Source organism: Triturus cristatus, chromosome 2_2, assembly GCF_964204655.1.
Source record: "Triturus cristatus chromosome 2_2, aTriCri1.1, whole genome shotgun sequence".
Taxonomy (NCBI): Eukaryota; Metazoa; Chordata; class Amphibia; order Caudata; family Salamandridae; genus Triturus; species Triturus cristatus.
In genome coordinates this window covers 816447450-816467239 of record NC_140582.1, presented here as the reverse complement: position 1 = coordinate 816467239, position 19790 = coordinate 816447450, and the positions used below count along the sequence as shown (strand labels likewise).

General features: G+C 44.6%; 1 protein-coding gene across 1 annotated transcript in view; it reads right to left on the bottom strand.

The window, feature by feature from the left end:
• The window catches only part of NFXL1 (nuclear transcription factor, X-box binding like 1), a 716350-nt gene that overhangs the window by 625506 nt on the left and 71054 nt on the right, over positions 1-19790 (bottom strand). Inside the window, exon 3 of the mRNA XM_085642145.1 lies at positions 11724-11900. Coding sequence (XP_085498271.1) covers positions 11724-11900 — 177 coding nt within the window. The remainder of the gene's footprint in view (positions 1-11723; positions 11901-19790) is intronic.

Sequence of the window (19790 nt, the reverse complement as noted above, 5' to 3'; positions counted from 1 at the left end):
ATTAATAAATTAGGTGATTTCCTCTGGCTGCTATCTGCGGCTATGAACGGAGGCGATGGTCAGGCCGCTTTTAAAAAAGCCCAACCTTGATAGTAAAGATTGCAAAAAGTATCGCCCAATCTTGCTCCTTCCTTTACCTCCCAAGATTCTGGAGGGATGCTTAAACATCCATTTGATGAAATTTGTGGAAGATCAGGGATGGTTAGACAGGTCACAGTTCGGTTTCCGGCAATATCACAGAACTGTACCTGCATTAGTGTCGGCCACAGACTTAATTAGGCAACTAGTGGATGAAGGGCAAGGTGTGACCTTGATCCTACTGGATCTATCAGACTCCTTTGATACCATCTGCCCTTCTCTACTAATCCAACACCTACAAGTGATGGGTATTGCAGACAGGGCCTTGACACTGCTATCCACATTCCTTAAAGATTGCTCTCAAGAAGTCATGGTGAATCAATACCATTCTGATGTTTTCTACCTGCCTTCTGGTGTACTGCAGGGCTCATCGTTGATTCCTATGTTATTTAATTTGTATGTTTGTCCACTCACCATCATTATCCATTCACATGGGCAGCATGCAATATCATACATTGACGATACCCACTCAAATCATTGTGTCGATCCCTAAGAATTCTGCAGCCACAGCAGTTAATTTCTCACACTGTATGTCTGCGGTTGCAGAATGGATGGGGAGAAATTTCCTTAAACTCAATGGTGACAAAACAGGGGTGTTGCATTTTGTGACGTGTGCCTCGATCTGGAATAATGCTTGGCATCCGAACTCCCTTGGCACCCTGTTTGTCCCAGCTGATAAAGCTAAAAATGTCCGAATGATTCTTGATACTAAGCTCTCTCTTAATGGCCAGGCCAATCGCAATGTGCTTCTGGCATAAAAGAAGCTTCTAAAAAGTTTTTCTCTTCATTTTCATCTCAGCGCAGAAAAAAGTTTCTCGGACGTTGGTTATATCTAGAGTCAACTACCGCAACACCCTCTATTTGGACTCACCGGTTTATTCACCACGCCGTCAGCTCGGTTGGAGCTCAGCTCAGGACGCCGCTCAGGACATCAGCGCCGCCTTCATTACTTCACCGCACAAAAGGACGGGACAGGGGGCTAGACCACGGATTGCCGGCACCCCCCGTGCACACCCTGCGGTAATTTTCCGGAAGCGGCCAGTGCTGTCAGGCCGGGTGCTGCGCCAAGAGAGGCGCAAAACAAGGAGGGCGCGGTGCCACGCAGCCATTCCCCAGGGTCCCATCGGAGCGTCTTAACCATCATAAGCCCAACAACATGGTCATCCGCTTCCAACTGGGCAAGTATACGGCGAACAATAACGACAGCAGGTACCTAGTGACCAGGTGTACCCGGCTCAACCTCAACACAAGCCGATCCAACAAAAACGAGAATATGCATTTGGAACATTAATGGACTGGCGAACAAGCTGGAGTATCCTGAAACACTAAATTATTTAAGGTCATTTGACCTGATATTAATTCAAGAAACCTGGGAAGAGCATGAGAAAGCGCTACAAGGATATACGTCACAAATTGTCCCAGTTATCAAAGGGTTAACCCTTGGCCATCATTCAGGTGGCCTTACAATAGGAGCAATAGAGGAGATCAAGGCTATAATTATAGCCCCAAGTGCCATACAGGCAATAGCTTAAACAATCAAAATCAATAAGGAAGAATGGACACTTATCATAATTACTACGTACATACATCCAAAGAACAGGCTCAAAGGGGGTAAATAATTGGTCACCGAACTGGCAAGAATTATAGAAGAGAGGGATGCGGAGAACATAATCCTGGCTGGCAAATTCAATCTCTACCTCTTCGGAATGGACTGAGAAGATGACCTAGTACAGGAACTCAACATAGTGTGGGAAATACCAAACCAAGCCCCTACACACTCAAAAAAAAACCCAAGATGTTCAACTCAATTACTTAGAGAAATGGAACAATTAAATGTGAGGGCGCTGAATGGCCGATTCAAAGAGGACAACCCGCCAGCACCAACTTACCACTCCGAAACCATTTCCTCCTACTTAGACTTCACCTTAGTAACTCTTACCTTGTTCGACACCATAGAATCCTTTACACTGGGCGCAAATGGGCAAAGTGACCATCTTCCATAAGAAGTAACGCTAAGAGTAATTAGAGGGATTAATATGGAAGTAAGGATAAGCGCTGGCACCGAATACACCTCAGACTTTAGGCGAATAAGGTGTAAGCCTGACAAGATCGAAGAGCTATCCATCAAGGCGAAGACCCTTATCCACCAAGAAGAAAACAACCTGAAAGCGACCTCAATAGAGGCTTGGGAGGCCTTCACAAAGGATTTTGGGACAAAATTTGCCACAAAGTCAAGGACAGGGAAGCAGCCGGGTCGCTTAACAGGAAAGGCCACCTCACCGAGACAAGAAATCTTAAACGGAAAATAAATCAAGCTTTAAGACAACTTCTCAAACAACCACAAAACCTAGCCCTGCAAACCGAGCTACTAGACCTAAAGGCAAAGTTAAACAAGCATTGGCATAGCCAATAGGTCTCGCTTTTGGTACCTTATAAGTGTTTAACAATGTAATCAACAATCTTGAGCTTTTTAAAAATACAATGTTCTACTGCAACTGGACTTTCTAAATGATAGTTGAAGTTGCCCAGAACAATAACAATGTTGATCATTATGAAGGGTGGTCCGTCCTATACCTTCTTTATTGGAAGTTGAGACTAAGGCAGAAAATTGTGTGTGGTGTAGGGGAAAGGTGATAAAATCAAAGCAAGTTTATTGTTATGTTTCCAGTTTTGCATTGAAATCTACTTTGAAAATGTTTAATATATATGTTCTTCTAACAAAGAACGGCTACCCTGCTTTTGGTTTTCTGGGTTTATTAGGTTGAGCACCTCTCAAGATCTAATAGTTATCTGGTAATAGCTCATGCAAAATGTAATCTGAATTTGCCTGTACCCAAGTGTCAGCTAAGCAACAGAGCTCAAGACTTGGAGATTCACAGAGATGAGCAATGTGGAGGATATGTTTTACCACTGATCTCACATAGCTCAACATAACCTTCAGGTTGTATATGAAGAATGGCAAAGAAGATGATGTTGTAGAATTAGGAGGCGAATAGAATGACAGATGAACAGTGTGGTATGAAGTCTCAGAATTGTGAGACCTTTTCCTAGTATAAGAAAGCATATGAGATGGGGAAACAACATATATAATTCATTGACGCTAGAGATAAGAGGATGAGCTATAGCACCATCAGAATTCTTGATCCCTGCTACAGGTTGGTCGGTTGGGCAGCATCTCGGGAGGTGGGTTGGAGAGAATGGTATGATTCTGCATGGCTCAGAGAAACAAGGTAAAAGGAGTCTGCAATGACTGAGCTTTTCAAAAAAGTAGATTGCAAGAGCTAATGATAAAAATTAGAACTAATCGCTCATCACTGATGGGATGACAAGCAGGTAATGGACGGGCCATATACATCTAATTTGTTCGATCCTTTACCAATTTGATTTCACACCAGCTATGTGAATAAACGGACTGTTGCGCCACAGCCACGACTAAACAGTCACTTCTGACTCGACAAATTGAGGGCTATAACATGACATAACGAGTGCTGAAGCATACGCCTAATACAGCGAGCACATAGAACACAAAGGTTCTCCACTGCTTGAGGACAGGAAAGTGGTGGGTTGACAGTTCCGGAATTGCAGGGTTCCTGAGTGATCGGGGTGCTACGGCAGTGCTTTTCGTTTATTTATTTTTTGCAGATTTATGTAGCGCGAACTCGACCTGAAGGTATTGAAGCGCTTTTAAATGAGCACCAGATACATTACACAAGGACACGTCCGTTTTTTTGGACGCACAGGGAGATTAAGTGATTCACACAATGATGAGCTGACACCGAGACTCGAACCTGGTCCTTTCGGAGAGCGCAAACCGGAGAGACGGCCACACCGGCGTGCACAGGTGAGACGCAGGGGAAGGAGGAAGGGCATCCCGAAGGAGAGAAGAGTAAAGAGGCAGACTTAGGAGGCAGAGAAGCGAGAGGGAGAGAGGATGAGTCACGCCGGGAGTTAAAGAGGGAAGCTTCCGGAAATGACAAAAAAAACGGAACACACACTACAGAGGAAGGGAGCTGCAGCAAGGGACTGTCGGGACCGTAAGGGAAAAGTCAGGATCATAAAAGGCACCCTAGAAATGGAGGAGTGGGCAAGGGTCGCAGAAAGAGGCAGTTTGAGGAGGAATAGGGCTACAAAGAGAGCAGCAGAGGCGGGCAGGGTTCAGAAGAGAGATAATAGTACTAAGGCAAGAGAAGGGAAGAGACAGACTTAGCATGCAATAGGAAGAAGAAAGATATGGATATGGAGTGTGAGAAGAGAGGGGGTAGGGGAGGGGGCAGGGGAGGGGATTAGTCCTACCCACAGGCTTTTGCCGGCCACCAACTTGCTATTACGCGCACAAGCGCGCGCGCGCGACGTGCACAGCAAGCCAGATGGCAGCTGTGCACGCTTGTGCGCGTAATAGCAAGCTGGTGGCCGGCAAAAGCCTGTGGGTAGCACTTTTAAAACCAGCTACTAAATTTCTCGCCAGAGCAGCACATGCACTGGCTCTAGCGAGACCTAAAAATGCTACCGCCGGCCACAGCTTGCAGTGCATGTGCGAGTGGGGGGCGCGCAGCAGTAATCACGCCATATGGCGCCTCTGCTCAAGCGCGCGCCCGCGCACATGCACTACAAGCAGTGGCCGGCGGTGGCATTTTTTGAAGCCCTTACTTAAAGTCTCGCCAGACCAGCGCAAGCGCTGGGTCAGGCGAGACCTAGAAAGATGGTCTGGGAAAAGAAAAGGCAAGAGAATGAAGAACTTTGGGTAAAGATACTGCATGACTCGAAGATTAAAAAAAACAGTGCCAGGTTCTGGCAGAAAATCAACAACCTTCAGCGGGCAGCCCATCCAGGAATAAACTCACAAATAACAGAAGCCGTTTGGGCACACCACCTGCACAACCACTTTAATGACAAGAACCAAGAGGGGAGCTCAGCTGAGAAAATGACGTGCACCACCGATAGGAAACGAGTGATAACAACATAAATAGTACTAAACAAAGGATAAGCGAAGGCATCACACATGATGTGACCCCAAGAAATCAAAAAGACATCGGGACGGACGGCACATCGGGCTCCAAACCATCATCAAACTGCAAAGAATTTAGAAAAGAAATAACAGCAGCCCGGATCAAGACACAAATATCAAAGGGGGTAGCGGGAAGGAGCCCCAGGCCCAAATGGAATACCTCCAATAATGCATAAGCAGGATGCAGAATTCTGGAGCGAAATACTAGAACCAGTCTTCTAGGGCATTCAGGAAAGAGAAAAAATCCCAGCATCCTGGAAAGGATCGATCATCAGCCCAATTTACAAACAGGCTGACCCAAACAACTACCGACTCGTGGCTCTAATAGATATAGAGGCAAAGTATTACACAGGGCTAGTCCTGGAGGAATTGACAACCTAGGCAACAGCAAAAGGCATCATCCCCATAAACCAAACAGGGTTCTGTGGAGGACAGGGTACTTTAATTAACATCATGGTGCTAACCTTGCTGATAGACGCGGACAAAGCAGCAAAGAGCTCGCTATTGCTATGTTTCATAGACTACAGCACAGCATTTGACCACATAGTTCGCGCCAAACTGTGGCAGAAGTTGGAAAAGTGGGGAATACCTGAATTCCTCCTAAAACAGCTAATCCTAAACAGCTAATCCTATTACACACCGATACCTGGGTCAAGATCAAGCTGGGAGCCGAGACGCAGCTCTCAAGGCAAATTAACACCAAAGGCTTGAAACAAGGGTGCTTTCTAGCCCCCATGCTGTTCAATCTCTTTTTAGCAGACCTTCCAGGGGAACTGGAAATCAATACATCGCACGCGCCACGTCTGGGAAATATCTTGTTGTCCAACCTCCTATACGCCGATGACTTGGTTTTAATAGGCCGGACACCAATCAGCATGCAACACCTGCTGGACATTACTAATAAATTCTCGAAACGCAATGCATTATGCATCAACTTAAAGAAAACAAAAATCATGCCAGTGAATTATAAAAAGACCAAGAACATCACGTGGTGTCTGGATGGGCGGACCCTAGACCGGGTAATCAATTACAAGTACCTTGGAGTTTTACTTGACAGCAGAGGCTCGTACAAACCCCAATTGGAGGCCTTGCGAAAAAAGGGGAATAACACGCTACCATGCAATGAGGCCCCTGAAGAAAGTTCTACCAGACCGAACACTAGTTCCCCTATTACAGGTGATTTGAGCACGATTGCAGCCAAAGCTTACATATGGAAGCGAACCAATGCACGGGAAAGACGCAATAGTTTTAGATAAAATAATAAGTTGCACACACAGAGGAATTTTTCAACTACCAAACTATTTGTCTCCCGCCCAAATTCGTCTGGAATTCGGTCTTCAAAAGCAAACAGTAGAAAGGGGTGCGTATATAAAATGCTGGCATAAGATCAGAGGCACCAAGCAAGGATTCCTAAATGCGCATCTTTGGGCAGAGCTGTCATATCGGAAGAAATCTCCTGCCTGAGAGTACTTGGTCAAATCACTAGAAAGCCTCGAACTGACCAACCTCTGGGAATCCTCCACAGATCACAAGAGCTTTACAAAGGTCGTAACTAAAGTGACAAAACTGATCTCCATAACAGAGGACAAGGAAACTTTGGCCAAGAGAGCCCATGGATGGATAGTACTTAATGACTATAAAGCTCTTATGCAACAATCCTACGTGAAAATGGGAGTTAAACAGAAGATAAAAGATTTTTTTTTAAAGCTGCGCTTTTGTATTTTACCAATTCTTCCTCATCTGCCACCTTGGAAAAGGAGACCAGAGATCAGACCTGTCGCATTTGTGGAACAGGAAATGAGGACCTAGTACATATTATTTGCATCTGCCCAAATTTGATTGACATAAGGCGCGCCTTACTCCGAGCTACACTGAATCAGAAGGGCATTAGGACCTGTAGGCAGGCTGTAAAATTGTGTTTTAACCCAGAAGAGATTCAGCTAAACTGCAGACTCACAAAATACTTTGACATAGTGACTGAAAGACTCAAGATTCACTGGGCACTTTAACGGTCAACCTCTACGTGGACCCGCCCTGATGAACCCATGTCACACTTTGAAGCACAAGCACTTTTTTCAAGTTTTTACCTGCCACATAGGAACGAACAGACATTGTACAATATCAATTAGCAGTCTGTATTTAAAAATATTAATGTACAAACAAGGATTGTTAAGTATTTTAATGTTGATGGTTTTAAATTGTGAGATTTAATTAACTGTACAATAAAGAATTACCTTACCTTACCTTTATTTGGACTCTAACATCAGTGCCCAGGTAGTACAGAAAGCTCTTACTAGGACTATTCTTGAAATTCCCAAGCGCCAATCTGCTTCTGCGGGGCGAGCTTCACTGGATCCCCATCAGAAAGCGTATCAAATTCAAGGCTATCTGTATGATACATTAGGCTCTTTACCAAATAAGCCCAGCTGGGATAAGGGACATGTTCCAGGGGTACACTCCAGGTAGATCTCTGCAAACAGCCCATCACAACTTGGTCACTTTGCCAAGAGTTCACAAGACGAGGTGGGGAATAGAGGTTTCTCAGTTGCTGCTGCTAGACTCTGGACTACGCTCCCCAGTCTTTGACTTCAATCAAGCGGCATTTGCCTTTTAGATAGGAATTGAAGACCTGACTTTATACTGCTTATACTGTTTTTTTTTTACCTCCTATCTGTTTTATTTTCCGCTGAATTGTGCGGGCTGCTGTGACATATTTCACTGATTTGTAGGTTTTGTGCAAATCATTACGTCCTCTCAACTGAAGTTTTTAGAGGACTATGTTCACAAATTTACACATGCAAATGTGAATTTGATCAGGATGCTTCTGGTTATGTTTCCTGCACACATACCTATTGCCACAGGCATAGTGGATGTCTTGATTCACCCGTAACAATGTGTCTGCAAAGCAGCAGACAAAAAAAACTGAAAGTAGAGTTATGAACAGGTTTTATAATCAGACAACTGTGGGATTGTGGAAGAAAGGAAGATCACAAAAGCAGCAAAGACAGTGGCATGGCCATAATTCATAATTAAATAAAGGGAAGAGGAATTATGGTGATGGTGATAATAGTAAACTGTGACTCTGAGGCACGTGTAGCATAATACATAAAACAAACGCATTAAGTCAAATTACCCTCTTCAATTTGCAACTGCTCCTATTTTCAGAGTACGAAATCTTTGTTGAAAGGTGATGATGAGCATCAATGAAGGATGTTCACAACTACTTTTCACCTTTTCAAACTGTGAAATACCATAATTTACTAATCGGAGAACCCTTCTGTTTCATATTCCATATTGATGTCTGTTCTGCCCATTACGACTCTACAGCAGCAAATACTGCACAACGATGTCCAATATGATGTGGGTCTTCTAAAAACAGAAACAATGCTGCCTAGTGCCAACAGTGCTGTGCAGCATAAACTGATGCCGTTGTAAACTACAAGTGACAGCTCAAAATTACAGTACTGTTTGGTATCATACAGTTCTACCCAACATGATGTAGTACTACACAATATGAAAGTAATGTTCACTATTGATCCTGTCTGATAAACTCTCAGCACTACTGGTTATCACCCAGTCCTGCCAGTATCACTTTTGTGCCATGATTCGTTCGAGGCGACACCATGCTTTCACTGGGTAGCGAGCTTTAGCGTTCACTGTGCCACTGAATTGGACGCAGTTTTCTTTGCATTTCTGCATCTGTGATTCTATCCCCTTACCTGTGAATGGAACACATTCACTTCATCAGAGTATACACAATAGTGCTCACTATGCAAGTTTGCATGACAGAATTCACTCTGGCTTTCGGTATTCCTATTTAACGTATTTGTGTGTACAAGCCTTGACGTAAGCTGCACTCCAGGTCTTCAATCAAAAAGGAGCGGTGTGTTTACAAAAATATGTTTTGTATTTAGAAATCTTCTTGTTATCACAACCAGCAACACAAGCATTAAGGGGCAAATATATAGGCATAGGTTGATGCCTAATCCCTCGCTGCAGCATGCTCCAGATGGACCAAAACATCATTAGGTGTTCAAACCCCTTTTTGCCCGCAGGTTTTGCAAAGAATCTCGAAGGTTATGTCATATAAAAACACAGTGAAATAGTATAATGCATTTGCACAACTAATTAATAAATAAAAAGATCCCCAACCCTCGCAGGCACATCACGGCCAGGCAGTTCATAGTGAATCATGGTTTCCTCCTATGCACTACTGCTATTTCATACCCTGCATTCTCAGATCTATGCTGGCCCCTCCCTCGATCCATTACTACCCCTCCTCCCTGATTCACTGTCATTATGTCCTGAATTCCTGTTTATGAACAATAATGGCAGACTTGCATTCAAACCCAAGAGTCCTCTCCCTCATTATCTCACTCTCGCTATCTCTTGCTCTGCATTTCCTATTAGAAAGCAAACCCCAGTCTCTCTCTTGATACTTGGTTGCTGGCACGCTTTCTCTGTTTTTATTTTTAGGTCGAGCCTGGGCAGCGCATGCGCTGCAAAGCATGCTGTATTCAGGTAAGGACTTGAAGCTCCGCCCACTCTCTGCCCATAATTTTCTTTGGCTTGTGTAATTGTCCTTTGTAACCAGAGGCTTTTGATTGGTCTATAGGCTTAGTAGTTCCTCCTTAGGACTAGTAGTTCCTCCTTAGGACCGTCTTGTCTCATCTTGTGACCTCCCATAAGGACCGGCCCTCTTACTAGTGTTGTTACTCAGTAGGCTTTAATTACAGCCTCTAAGCACTACTTCTTTAAATGGTTTTGACCTGTCTGAGGTTGCAGGCACGACACGCTCTCTCCTAACTCTGCGCCTTTGTTTTATTTGCAGCGCCGAACGCAGCTGCATTGTTTTTTTTTTCCTATTTATTCACTTTTTTTTGTTTTCTGTAGAAGTGCCCCATGCCGCGCTTTCACATTAACGGAGGCCGCCCCCTTTCTTTAGACGAAACGCGTCTAAAGAAAGGTCTGCGGCCGCCATTAAAGTGAAACCACTGCATGGGGCGTTTTTACAACAAAAAAAAAAAGCATTGGTTTATCAACTTGACAAACAAATGCTTTTTTTTCTAAAAGAGCCACATACTGCAGTTTCACTTTAATGACGGCCTTCGACCTTTCTTAAGACTCGGCTCGTCTAAAGAAAGGGGGGGGCCTCCATTAACGTCAAATCGCGGCATGGGGCGCTTTTACAAAAAAAGTATTTGCAATGAAATAGGTCTCGCATTTGTGAGATTTTAAACTATTGCCATTCAGAATGCCAATAGATCAAACTCTCGTAAATGTGAGATCTATTGCATTGCAAATTCTTGTTCTAGAGGCCTCCCGTAGCAGGACACAGCTCTCTAAATATGGTCCCAGGCACATTCAGAGATGGCAAAGCATCAGATAAAGTCAGACTGGTGTATAGTGGAAGGAAGCGTGTGCTGGTGATAAATTCTTTGCAAGTGCATTGAAAAGTTGTAGAATTATCTGCATCCGTCCCTCGAAGGATAATGTCTCAAAATCTTCACATAAACGCTTTGAAAAAGAAGCAAATATATTGAAGTAAGGACAGTGTGAAAGGGGTTGAGCGAACAGGGGTTAAAGGAATAGGGGTTAATGGTACTGTGGTTAAGGTTACAGAGGTAAAATGTGCAGGACTTAGAGGTATACAGTTATAAGTAAAATAGTTTATGTGATAGGGTTAAAAGGCTACTGGTTTGGGGTGTACGATTAAGGGTTCGAGGTACAGAGGGTCAGGCTTAGGGTTTAGAGGTTAGATATATACAGTTGAGGTTTTAGGGGTTAAGGGTATGGTGTTATGGATTCGGTGGTAGGAGTATAGAGTGAAGGGTCTGGGGTATAAAATGATGCGATTAGGAGTGTTACAAACAAACTGAAGCTTTTTTCTTAGTTAAATATTTAAATTAACATGGCTCAACCCCTCTGACAAGCAAATAATCTTAAGACTTTAAGAATCAATAAACTCTTTCTCATCTGGATCATCAAAAGCCTCTGTTTTTCTCCTTGGGTGGTCGGGTACCCTACTGGGTTAATTGAGCACCTTATAAGAAAACCTATAGATGATAATGTCATGAAGTGCCTTCTATACATATTTATCCAAGAACATGACTGGCAGCTGGAGATTTAACAGATGGAATCATCAACCTGTTTCAAATGATTTGCAGGCTTTGCTACACATATATTCACTTGCAGCTTCATAGTGTCTTAGTGCAATATTCTATTTTTAGCAATAGCTGTAGAAAAATAAAAATGATATCAGAAAACGTTATTCAAGTAGATGCAAGTGATCTATCGCGTCAACGTTTGGAGGGTTGACAGCACCGTGCTCTGTGACTAAGGGAAAAGTGAGGTATTGCTTCACTGACAATGTTTCCTCCAGTCAATCATCTGTTGTCATGCAGCATCCCCCTTGAGTACCTAGATACCTGTTCTACACACGCCTTTATGGACTGATTGATGGGCCCTTTAGACCTCCTTTCCCCAGGTTAAACTATGTCTCTGCAATCACACTTATGGACAGTGCAGGCAAATGCGCAGACAGGCACACACACATTCCCCCCACCCCGGTTCTTATTACCTGTTTGGTTGGTGTAGGTTGTAAACGTGCGGTCCAGTATCTTTCCATGCTTCCCTTCAGTTTCTTCATCGCCTTCATCTTCGGACGAAGAGCTGTAATGATCCCCCGCAAACTTTTTGACTGCAGCTTGATTCGCCTTTCGGATTTCATCAAACTTTTTCTGAGCGGTCATCTCATCTGATGAAATAAAACACTGCATTAATCACGGCTTGCCGTGGAGGACACACAACAAAATATATTATTTTTGCTCTATCGCCAGAGAGGTGTTTTATATTCAAATAAAAGCCATAGGAAATGCTAACTATAATTCTACCGTGCCTGGTTTTCAGAAGTATATTTGTAGTCAGAATACAAGCCACAACTTCTCAAGTGCATAGAGCACTCCGTTTGGGCTAGCTTGTTTTTACACCAGCACTATGAACTAATAATATATCAAAATGCCAGGTTCCTAAAGAAAGCACGAGTACAGAGAAACATGATGGTGGTAATATTACATGGTACTTTGCCAAGGGGATACTGTCCACCACGAAAGGAACAGGTCTCTTACATTTGCGAATACAATAGAATGTTTATCAAGTTTAGACATTTGTTACCGAGAAATGTACCAGCATTTCACAGAAACACTTAATGCGGCCCAGTGGCAGTAAAGCAGAGTGCGTAGTGCTGTTTCCCACTGGTGTCCAGAGTGGCACTAGAACCAAGGGTGCTGCAGCACCCTACGGAAATCCGATGGGGTCGGCTGGAAAACTGAAGAGGCAACTGTTTTCCTTTTTCCGTATTTGATGTGTGTTTAAACAAGACTGACACATTACACCTATCCTTTTATACTGCTGCAGTTGTCGTCGTTTTCTTTGTCCTCCGTGCTACAAAGCAATGGTATCCTGTCAAATCAACCAGGTCATCTGGTTACTGGGGTTAACGACATTACAAAAGGAGGTGTATAAACCCCATTATTAGGCGAATTCATATGCTTCACCAGAATTACAAATGAGGGACGTTGCCCTCTATACATTTATGTGTTTCTTCTCAGAACACTTTGAAACAAAAATGCTCACACAGTGGCAAGGAGAACGGCGGGGCCCTTCCATGCTGCCCATAGACTGCATTCGAGGCGGGGAGCTGCCGGAGGGTATGCAGACGGCAATAGTCATTCTGATCCCAAAGGCAGGGAACCACACAATCAGTGGGATGCTACCAGCCGATCTCTCTACTTAATACCGATGTTAAGATCCTGGCAAAGGTTCGTGCAGTGAGGCTAAGGGGAGTGATAGTGGATATAGTACACCCAGACCAAGCGGGGTTCATGCTATGACGATCCACCAGGCTGAACCAGAGGAGGCTTCATAACAAACTGGCAGGACTGGAATCCCTGAAAGAGGAACACGTCATTACCTCACTTGACACTAATCAGGCCTTTGGCTTTGTGGAATGGCCGTACCTCTTTGATGTCCTGGCCAGGATGGGCTTTGGACCAAAGTACATCAAGTGGGTTAGACTGCTATATGACAAACCAAAAGCTGGGGTAAAAGTGAAGGGACACACATGCTGGGAACTGCGAGTGCCGAGGGGCACGAGGCAGGGATGTCGACTATCGGCGAAGCCATCTGCATTGGTGACAGAAGCCCTGGCTGCATGGGTGCGGACTGATGCACAAGTCTGGGGGTGGCCGGGTAGCACAGGATGGGAAGGGAGCATATCCCCTATATGCAGATGATATTCTGCTGTATTTAAGGAGACTCACAGACACTGGCAAAACTGCGGGACATCTTTTTTTATTTCTGGTAGACATATATAAATTGGGAGAAGTCCCTGCTGTTCCCATTAAGCCACTGAACCCAGGATGGGAAATTACCCCTACAGCTAGAAACAGAAAGGTAAATACCTAGGTATTTGGATAACACATGACCCTAAGGCGCACTATGAAGTGAATCTGACGCCCATGCTCCAGGGCCTAGCACGGGATGGCAAACATTGGCATAGGTTGCCCCTATTGTTGATGGGAAGGGCTGCACTGTTCACGATGGTGGCCCTTCCCAGACTGCTGTACATCCTCCAGAACGGCCCATATAGGATAACGGACGCACGGTTGTGAAAATAAATACCCTAGTACACACACTCCTTTGGGCGGGGGGGACAAATAACTATTACACTATGTTACTGCACATTATTTTTGACACCTTAATAACTTTTAACACTGTATATATATATATATATATATATATATATATATATTACCTACTGGCGGTCGCCAGTAGGTAGTTATAGTTAGGACCCCTTTTCCATAGGAAAACCTCAACATTCTATTTTGAATAACTTTGGCACCGGTCGATGAATCCTCGCAAATTTCTCGAAATAGGTGGGGCGCTACGCTCCGCTCCTACCCTGAAAGTCTCGGGGGGATTCGTCAAGCGGGGGCTGAGATAAAAGGGGGGTCCCAAAACGCGTTTTTCCCATGCATTTTTCCATAGGACCTTTAGAACGAGCTACAGCCCGAACGGCTGAACAGAATTACTAGAAATTTGGCAGAGAGGTAGTCCCTAGGTCAAGGAAGTGCCTTTTGTAGGTTTGGTGTAAATCTGTTCAGTAGATTCTGAGAAAATAGCCTTTAAATCAATATATATATCTGAGCCCGCTTACGGTACGCTTACCGTACGCTTACCGTAAGCGTACGGTGGCGTGCGCGAGCGCGATTCTGATTGGCTCTTAGATCTTAGTAAACATTCGAATCGGCCGAAACCAGGAAGCGGCGGCCGCCATTTTGTCTCTCGCACTGAGTGTTGTTTATCAAACAAGATGGCCAAAAACATGTTACGGGGCTGTTTTGACAACTCCCTCCCACATAGTCATGTTGAGGGAGTCCCCAAACATCCCCCAAGAGCAAAAACGGTTTTATTTTTTTTTCGGCAATTTCGCCGAGTACGCTTACCGTACGCTTACCGTAAGCGTACGGTAAAAAAAAAAAAATAAAAAAAACACTATCCACACTTACCCCACCCCCTGTGCTTTTGGTGGCCGTAGGCCACCAAATGTACAGGGCTTATTAATAGGTAAAAAAAACTAAATTTTGGCAACATGAAATTATAAAATCGAAATAAAAAAAACACTATCCACATTGACCCCACCCCATTAAAGTTGATAAAAACCGTGCACGGAACGAACTGCGTTAAGTGGGCGCGCACGCCTCGAATGGCGTAAAGTAACTTAGCATTTAAAAAACCGTACAAATTCACTGAAAAAACCATAGGTTTCACACACGTTATAGTTAGGAATTAGCATTTAAAAAACCTTGCAAATTCACTGAAAAAACCATAGGTTTCACACATGTTATAGTTAGCGGAAATTTTACTGATAAAAAACCAATGAAATTCCCCCGTTATAGTTAGTGCAGGCAACTATAACTCACGCGACCGCAATCCTCTGCTGATGCTAATACTGTATTTAGACACTTATTTACCCATGTCTTCTTCCATACATTTTTAGCTATACATATATTACAAATATTTTTTTTTCATAAAGACACATATGTCATCAGCAGAAGATTGCGGTCGCGTGAGTTATAGTTGCCTGCACTAACTATAAGGGGGAATTTCATTGGTTTTTTATCAGTAAAATTTCCGCTAACTATAACATGTGTGAAACCTATGGTTTTTTCAGTGAATATATATATATATATATATATATATATATATATATATATATATCTTGCACGATTTCCCACCATATGCCACTGCCGAACTCCATAACGGGTGACTCCTTGCGCGAGGGTAGGACTCGCGTGTTTCTAAACAACTCCGCCACAATAAAGGAGCACTCACGGGGTGTCCGAAAATTCATTTTAATTAAAAACCATGAACAACAAATGCATTTCGGCGTCTCTCGCCTTCCTCAGTGCTCTCGTTCAGGTTCGTGAAATGCAACACAGTCACTGATTCGTTTAAAAATAGTCACCTTCCTTCTGATTGGTGAATGGGTGGCCAATGGGAAGGCTGCAATCCCGATGTAATTGGCTCAGCAATAATGGATGCTTTTTCAGGTGTCAGCTTCGATGTCGTTCTTTCCGCATCCATTTGGAGCTCTGTTAATACAACCCCAGCCGCACTCCATCGTTTCCCAAATGGGCCTGCCACTTGAAAGATCCTGTGTTGTCGGGCACCCCTCGTTGCAGCCGCGGGATGTTAGTTCACATTCTCGTAGGCGCCGTTTCAATAAGCGGGAACCACAAACTTGTATAGTTTGCCACCTCCATAGGTGGACGAGAGAGTTCTCCAGCTGCTATATATATATATATAAACACACGCCACACTTATCGTTCCCACAAACCGAAACGCCTTGATTTCCTCGCACGCCAAATAAAAGATACATTTTGGTCTTGAACTGCCGGGAGTGTCGAGTTCTTGTTGGGAAGTGGAAACGAGAAGTGTGGCATAATTAGCGTGGAGGCGGGCACGAAGGATTAAAAATTTGCAAACATTCGTGACAAGAATTTTCAATTCTATTAAGGACAAGGAGGCGAGGATTATGCTTTCTCATTTCTTTATTAGAAATGCCCAGCAGCCAATCAGAACCGTTTATGAAACGAAAAAACTACAGTACCCATGAGTACCCGGGTACCACGTGACAACCATAGAGTCTCTCCTATAAAAGGTACAACAGTAGATAGTACGTCCTCTTTCTTTGGTGAGGAGCAGTTCACATGAAAAACATGAAATCCAATGGAAAAAGAAGCAAGCCAGGAAACCAAGTCCATCAGCCACAGTCGGTGATCATCCTGACGCTAGAAACACAGCAAACGCCGAACAGAGGAAGGCAGCAGATGATCCAAGCGGAGTAAACAGGATAAACAGTAGAAATCACTATTTCGGGTCAGAACCTGAAAAGAAAAGTACAGCCGTAATACTCATCCAATAAAGAGAGTGAAGGCAATAAAAGGGAAGGGTAAACATTGAGAAATACAATGCATTGTCATAAATCAAATGCCACTGTGACAATGATAAACATGAGAATCAAACATGAATTTGGGTGGGATAATCCTCGCCTCCTTGTCCTTAATAGAATTGAAAATTCTTGTCACGAATGTTTGCAAATTTTTAATTCTATGTCAGGACAGGAGGCTCCGATTATGCTTGTTCAAAGCTGATCCACCACAACAGAAGCAATATGTTCGATAGGCTTGTAATAAAAGGTTTTGAACATAGAATCAGAAGACCAATCTGCGGTTTTCATGATGTCCAGTAATGAAACACCCATCGAGAACGCTTTAGAGGCCATGGCCCCGCGAGCCGAGTGAGCACCAAAAATGGAAACATCAATTCCAGCCTCAGATAAGAGCCATCTAACCCAGCGAGCTAATGTAGCAGGAGTAACAGGACGAAAAGGTTTTTGCAAGGCAATAAGTAATTGACCCTGTGTATCAGAACGTAAAGGTGCAGTACATACCTCGTAATCCTTGACACATTGCACAACGCAAAGGTTGGGGTGATGAGGAAAGGAAGGATAAGTAACCGAAGAGGTAGCAGTCTTGGTGCGTTTAGAGATTAGAAAAGTGACACCCTCAGGTGTAAATCTGCGACCTGCCAAGTCTAACGCCCGCACGTCAGACACTCGTTTACAAGAAACGAGACATAACAGCATAGTCAATTTAGCAGAGAGCTGTTTACGAGAAAGTAAGGAATTAGAAGGCCAAGCCTCCAAAAATCTCAAAACAATGGAGACATCCCAAAGCGAGACATATTTAGGGCACGGAGGGTTCGCTAGACGAATGCCCTTAAGCAATTTGGAAATTAAAGGATGTTCACCCGCCGGTTTGCCATTAATGGGAACATGGGCGGCAGAGATGGCGGAACGGAAGTTGTTGACCGTACGATAGGCCAGACCAGAAGAAGCGAGAAAAGCTAGAAAATTAATAATCAGAGCCACATCAGCTGAAGCGGGATCAACTTCCCGTTGAACACACCAGTCACACCAACGCTTCCATGAGGCTCTATATCTTTTGTGAGTACTGGGAGACCAGGCGTCACTGATGAATTTGGAAGCGTCGCATGAAAGGCCTGGGAGCGACCAGCGATCCCCGAAATTCGGCACGCCAACAGTAGGAGATTGCCGGATAGAACCAGGGGATGCGGATCGCCTAGGGGATCCAGCAACAGATTCCACTTCTGGGGAAGAAGGAACGGAACCGCACAACACATCTCCAGAAGGTCCGGGAACCATGGTTGAGCTCTCCACAGCGGAACAATGAGAATCAGCTCCGTTTGAAAACGTTTCGAGTAGGCCAGAACCCTGGGAATCAACATGAACGGGGGAAAGGCGTAGCACAGAGTGGACGGCCAAGTCTGAAGAAATGCATCTGTGGCCAGGGCTTTCGGATCCGGCCTCCAGCTGAAGAATAGAGGGAGTTGAGTATTCAGGCGAGACGCAAACAGATCTAGGTGACAATGACCCCAAGTCCGACGGAGAATGCGAAAAATGCGCGGGTGAAGGCGCCAATCGCTGAAGTCGCGAAGATGGCGAGAGTTCCAGTCCGCAATCTGATTGCGGCAACCGGGAAGATATTCGGCAATAACTGTGATCTTCTGTTGAAGACAGAAGTGCCAAAAATCCTTGGCGATCTCCGCCAAAATCTTGGATCGTGTTCCCCCCAACTTGTTGACATACCGGACCGCTGAAACGTTGTCCATGCGGAGAAGAATACAACAATTGGTCTGATGAGGGGAGAAACACCGAATCGCAAAAGACCCCGCTAGAAGTTCTAGGCAATTGATGTGAAGAGACAGTTCCTGGGGAGACCAGCGACCCCCGGTGGAGATGGGGCCGCACCTGGCTCCCCAACCCCAAAGGCTGGCATCCGATTCTATCACCAGATCCGGAGCGGAGCCGAACAGGGCTCGTCCATTCCAGGCCTCCATGTGGTCCAACCACCATTGCATCTCGCTCTTCGCATCCTCGGAAAGAGGAATCAGATCTGAATAGCGAAGACCTTTTTGGAGGTGACGAATCTTCAATCTCTGAAGTGCTCTGTAATGCAGCGGACCTGGGAATATCGCCTGAATGGAGGACGCCAGGAGACCGACTACACGTGCTAACGACCTCAAGGACACAATCTGTCTGGAAAGAACAGACCTCAATTCTCTCTTGATGTACCGAATCTTTTGGTGTGGAAGTAATAGTTGACAGGATAGGGAGTTCACTTGAAAACCCAGAAATTCGATTACTTGAGTAGGATTTAAGATAGACTTCTGCGGATTGACTAGGAAACCCAGGGATTGTAGAAGGTCGATAGACCATTCCAGATGGGTTAATACTGTGAGGGGTTTGTCCGCCATGAGAAGAATGTCGTCGAGATAGATTATCAGGCGGACACCCCGAGCACGCAGACATTCCACTACAGGCCTCAGAAGTTTCGTGAAGCACCAGGGTGCTGACGAGAGGCCGAATGGGAGAACTGTGTATTCGTACCATATTCCCTGCCAACTGAAATGAAGAAAACGACGATGAGGCTCGTAAATGGGAATGGAAAGATAGGCATCCTTGAGGTCGAGCCGAACCATCCAGTCCCCTTCGCGCAGAAGATCGCGCAAAAGATGGATCCCTTCCATCTTGAAGTGTCTGTAAACTACACTTCCGTTGAAATCCTTCAAGTTGAGGACCAGACGATTGCCACCCCCTTTTTTCTGAACCAGGAAAACATTGCTGATGAACCCGTGAGGGTGGGGGACAGTTGACCTGATAGCCCCTTTGGCGAGAAGGGATTCTATCTCTGCCGAAATAAACTTTTGATCCTGAAGAGAAAAATGGAGAGGAGGAGGAGGGAGGGATTGATGTTGGGTCTGATAGAATTCTATTTTGAAACCTTGAACAGTTTGCAGAACCCAAGCATCGTTGGAGATTTGACGCCAGTTCTGGAGAAAAAAACGTATTCTGCCCCCCAGAACCACCTCGGAAAAACAAATCAAACTCACCTGAGGTATTAGAGTCTTGGTAAGCACCTTGGTTGCCACCGGAACGGCCTTTCCGGAACTGACCTCTCCCTTTTCGGGAAGGATAGAAGTTTGAGCGGGTGTTGTAGCC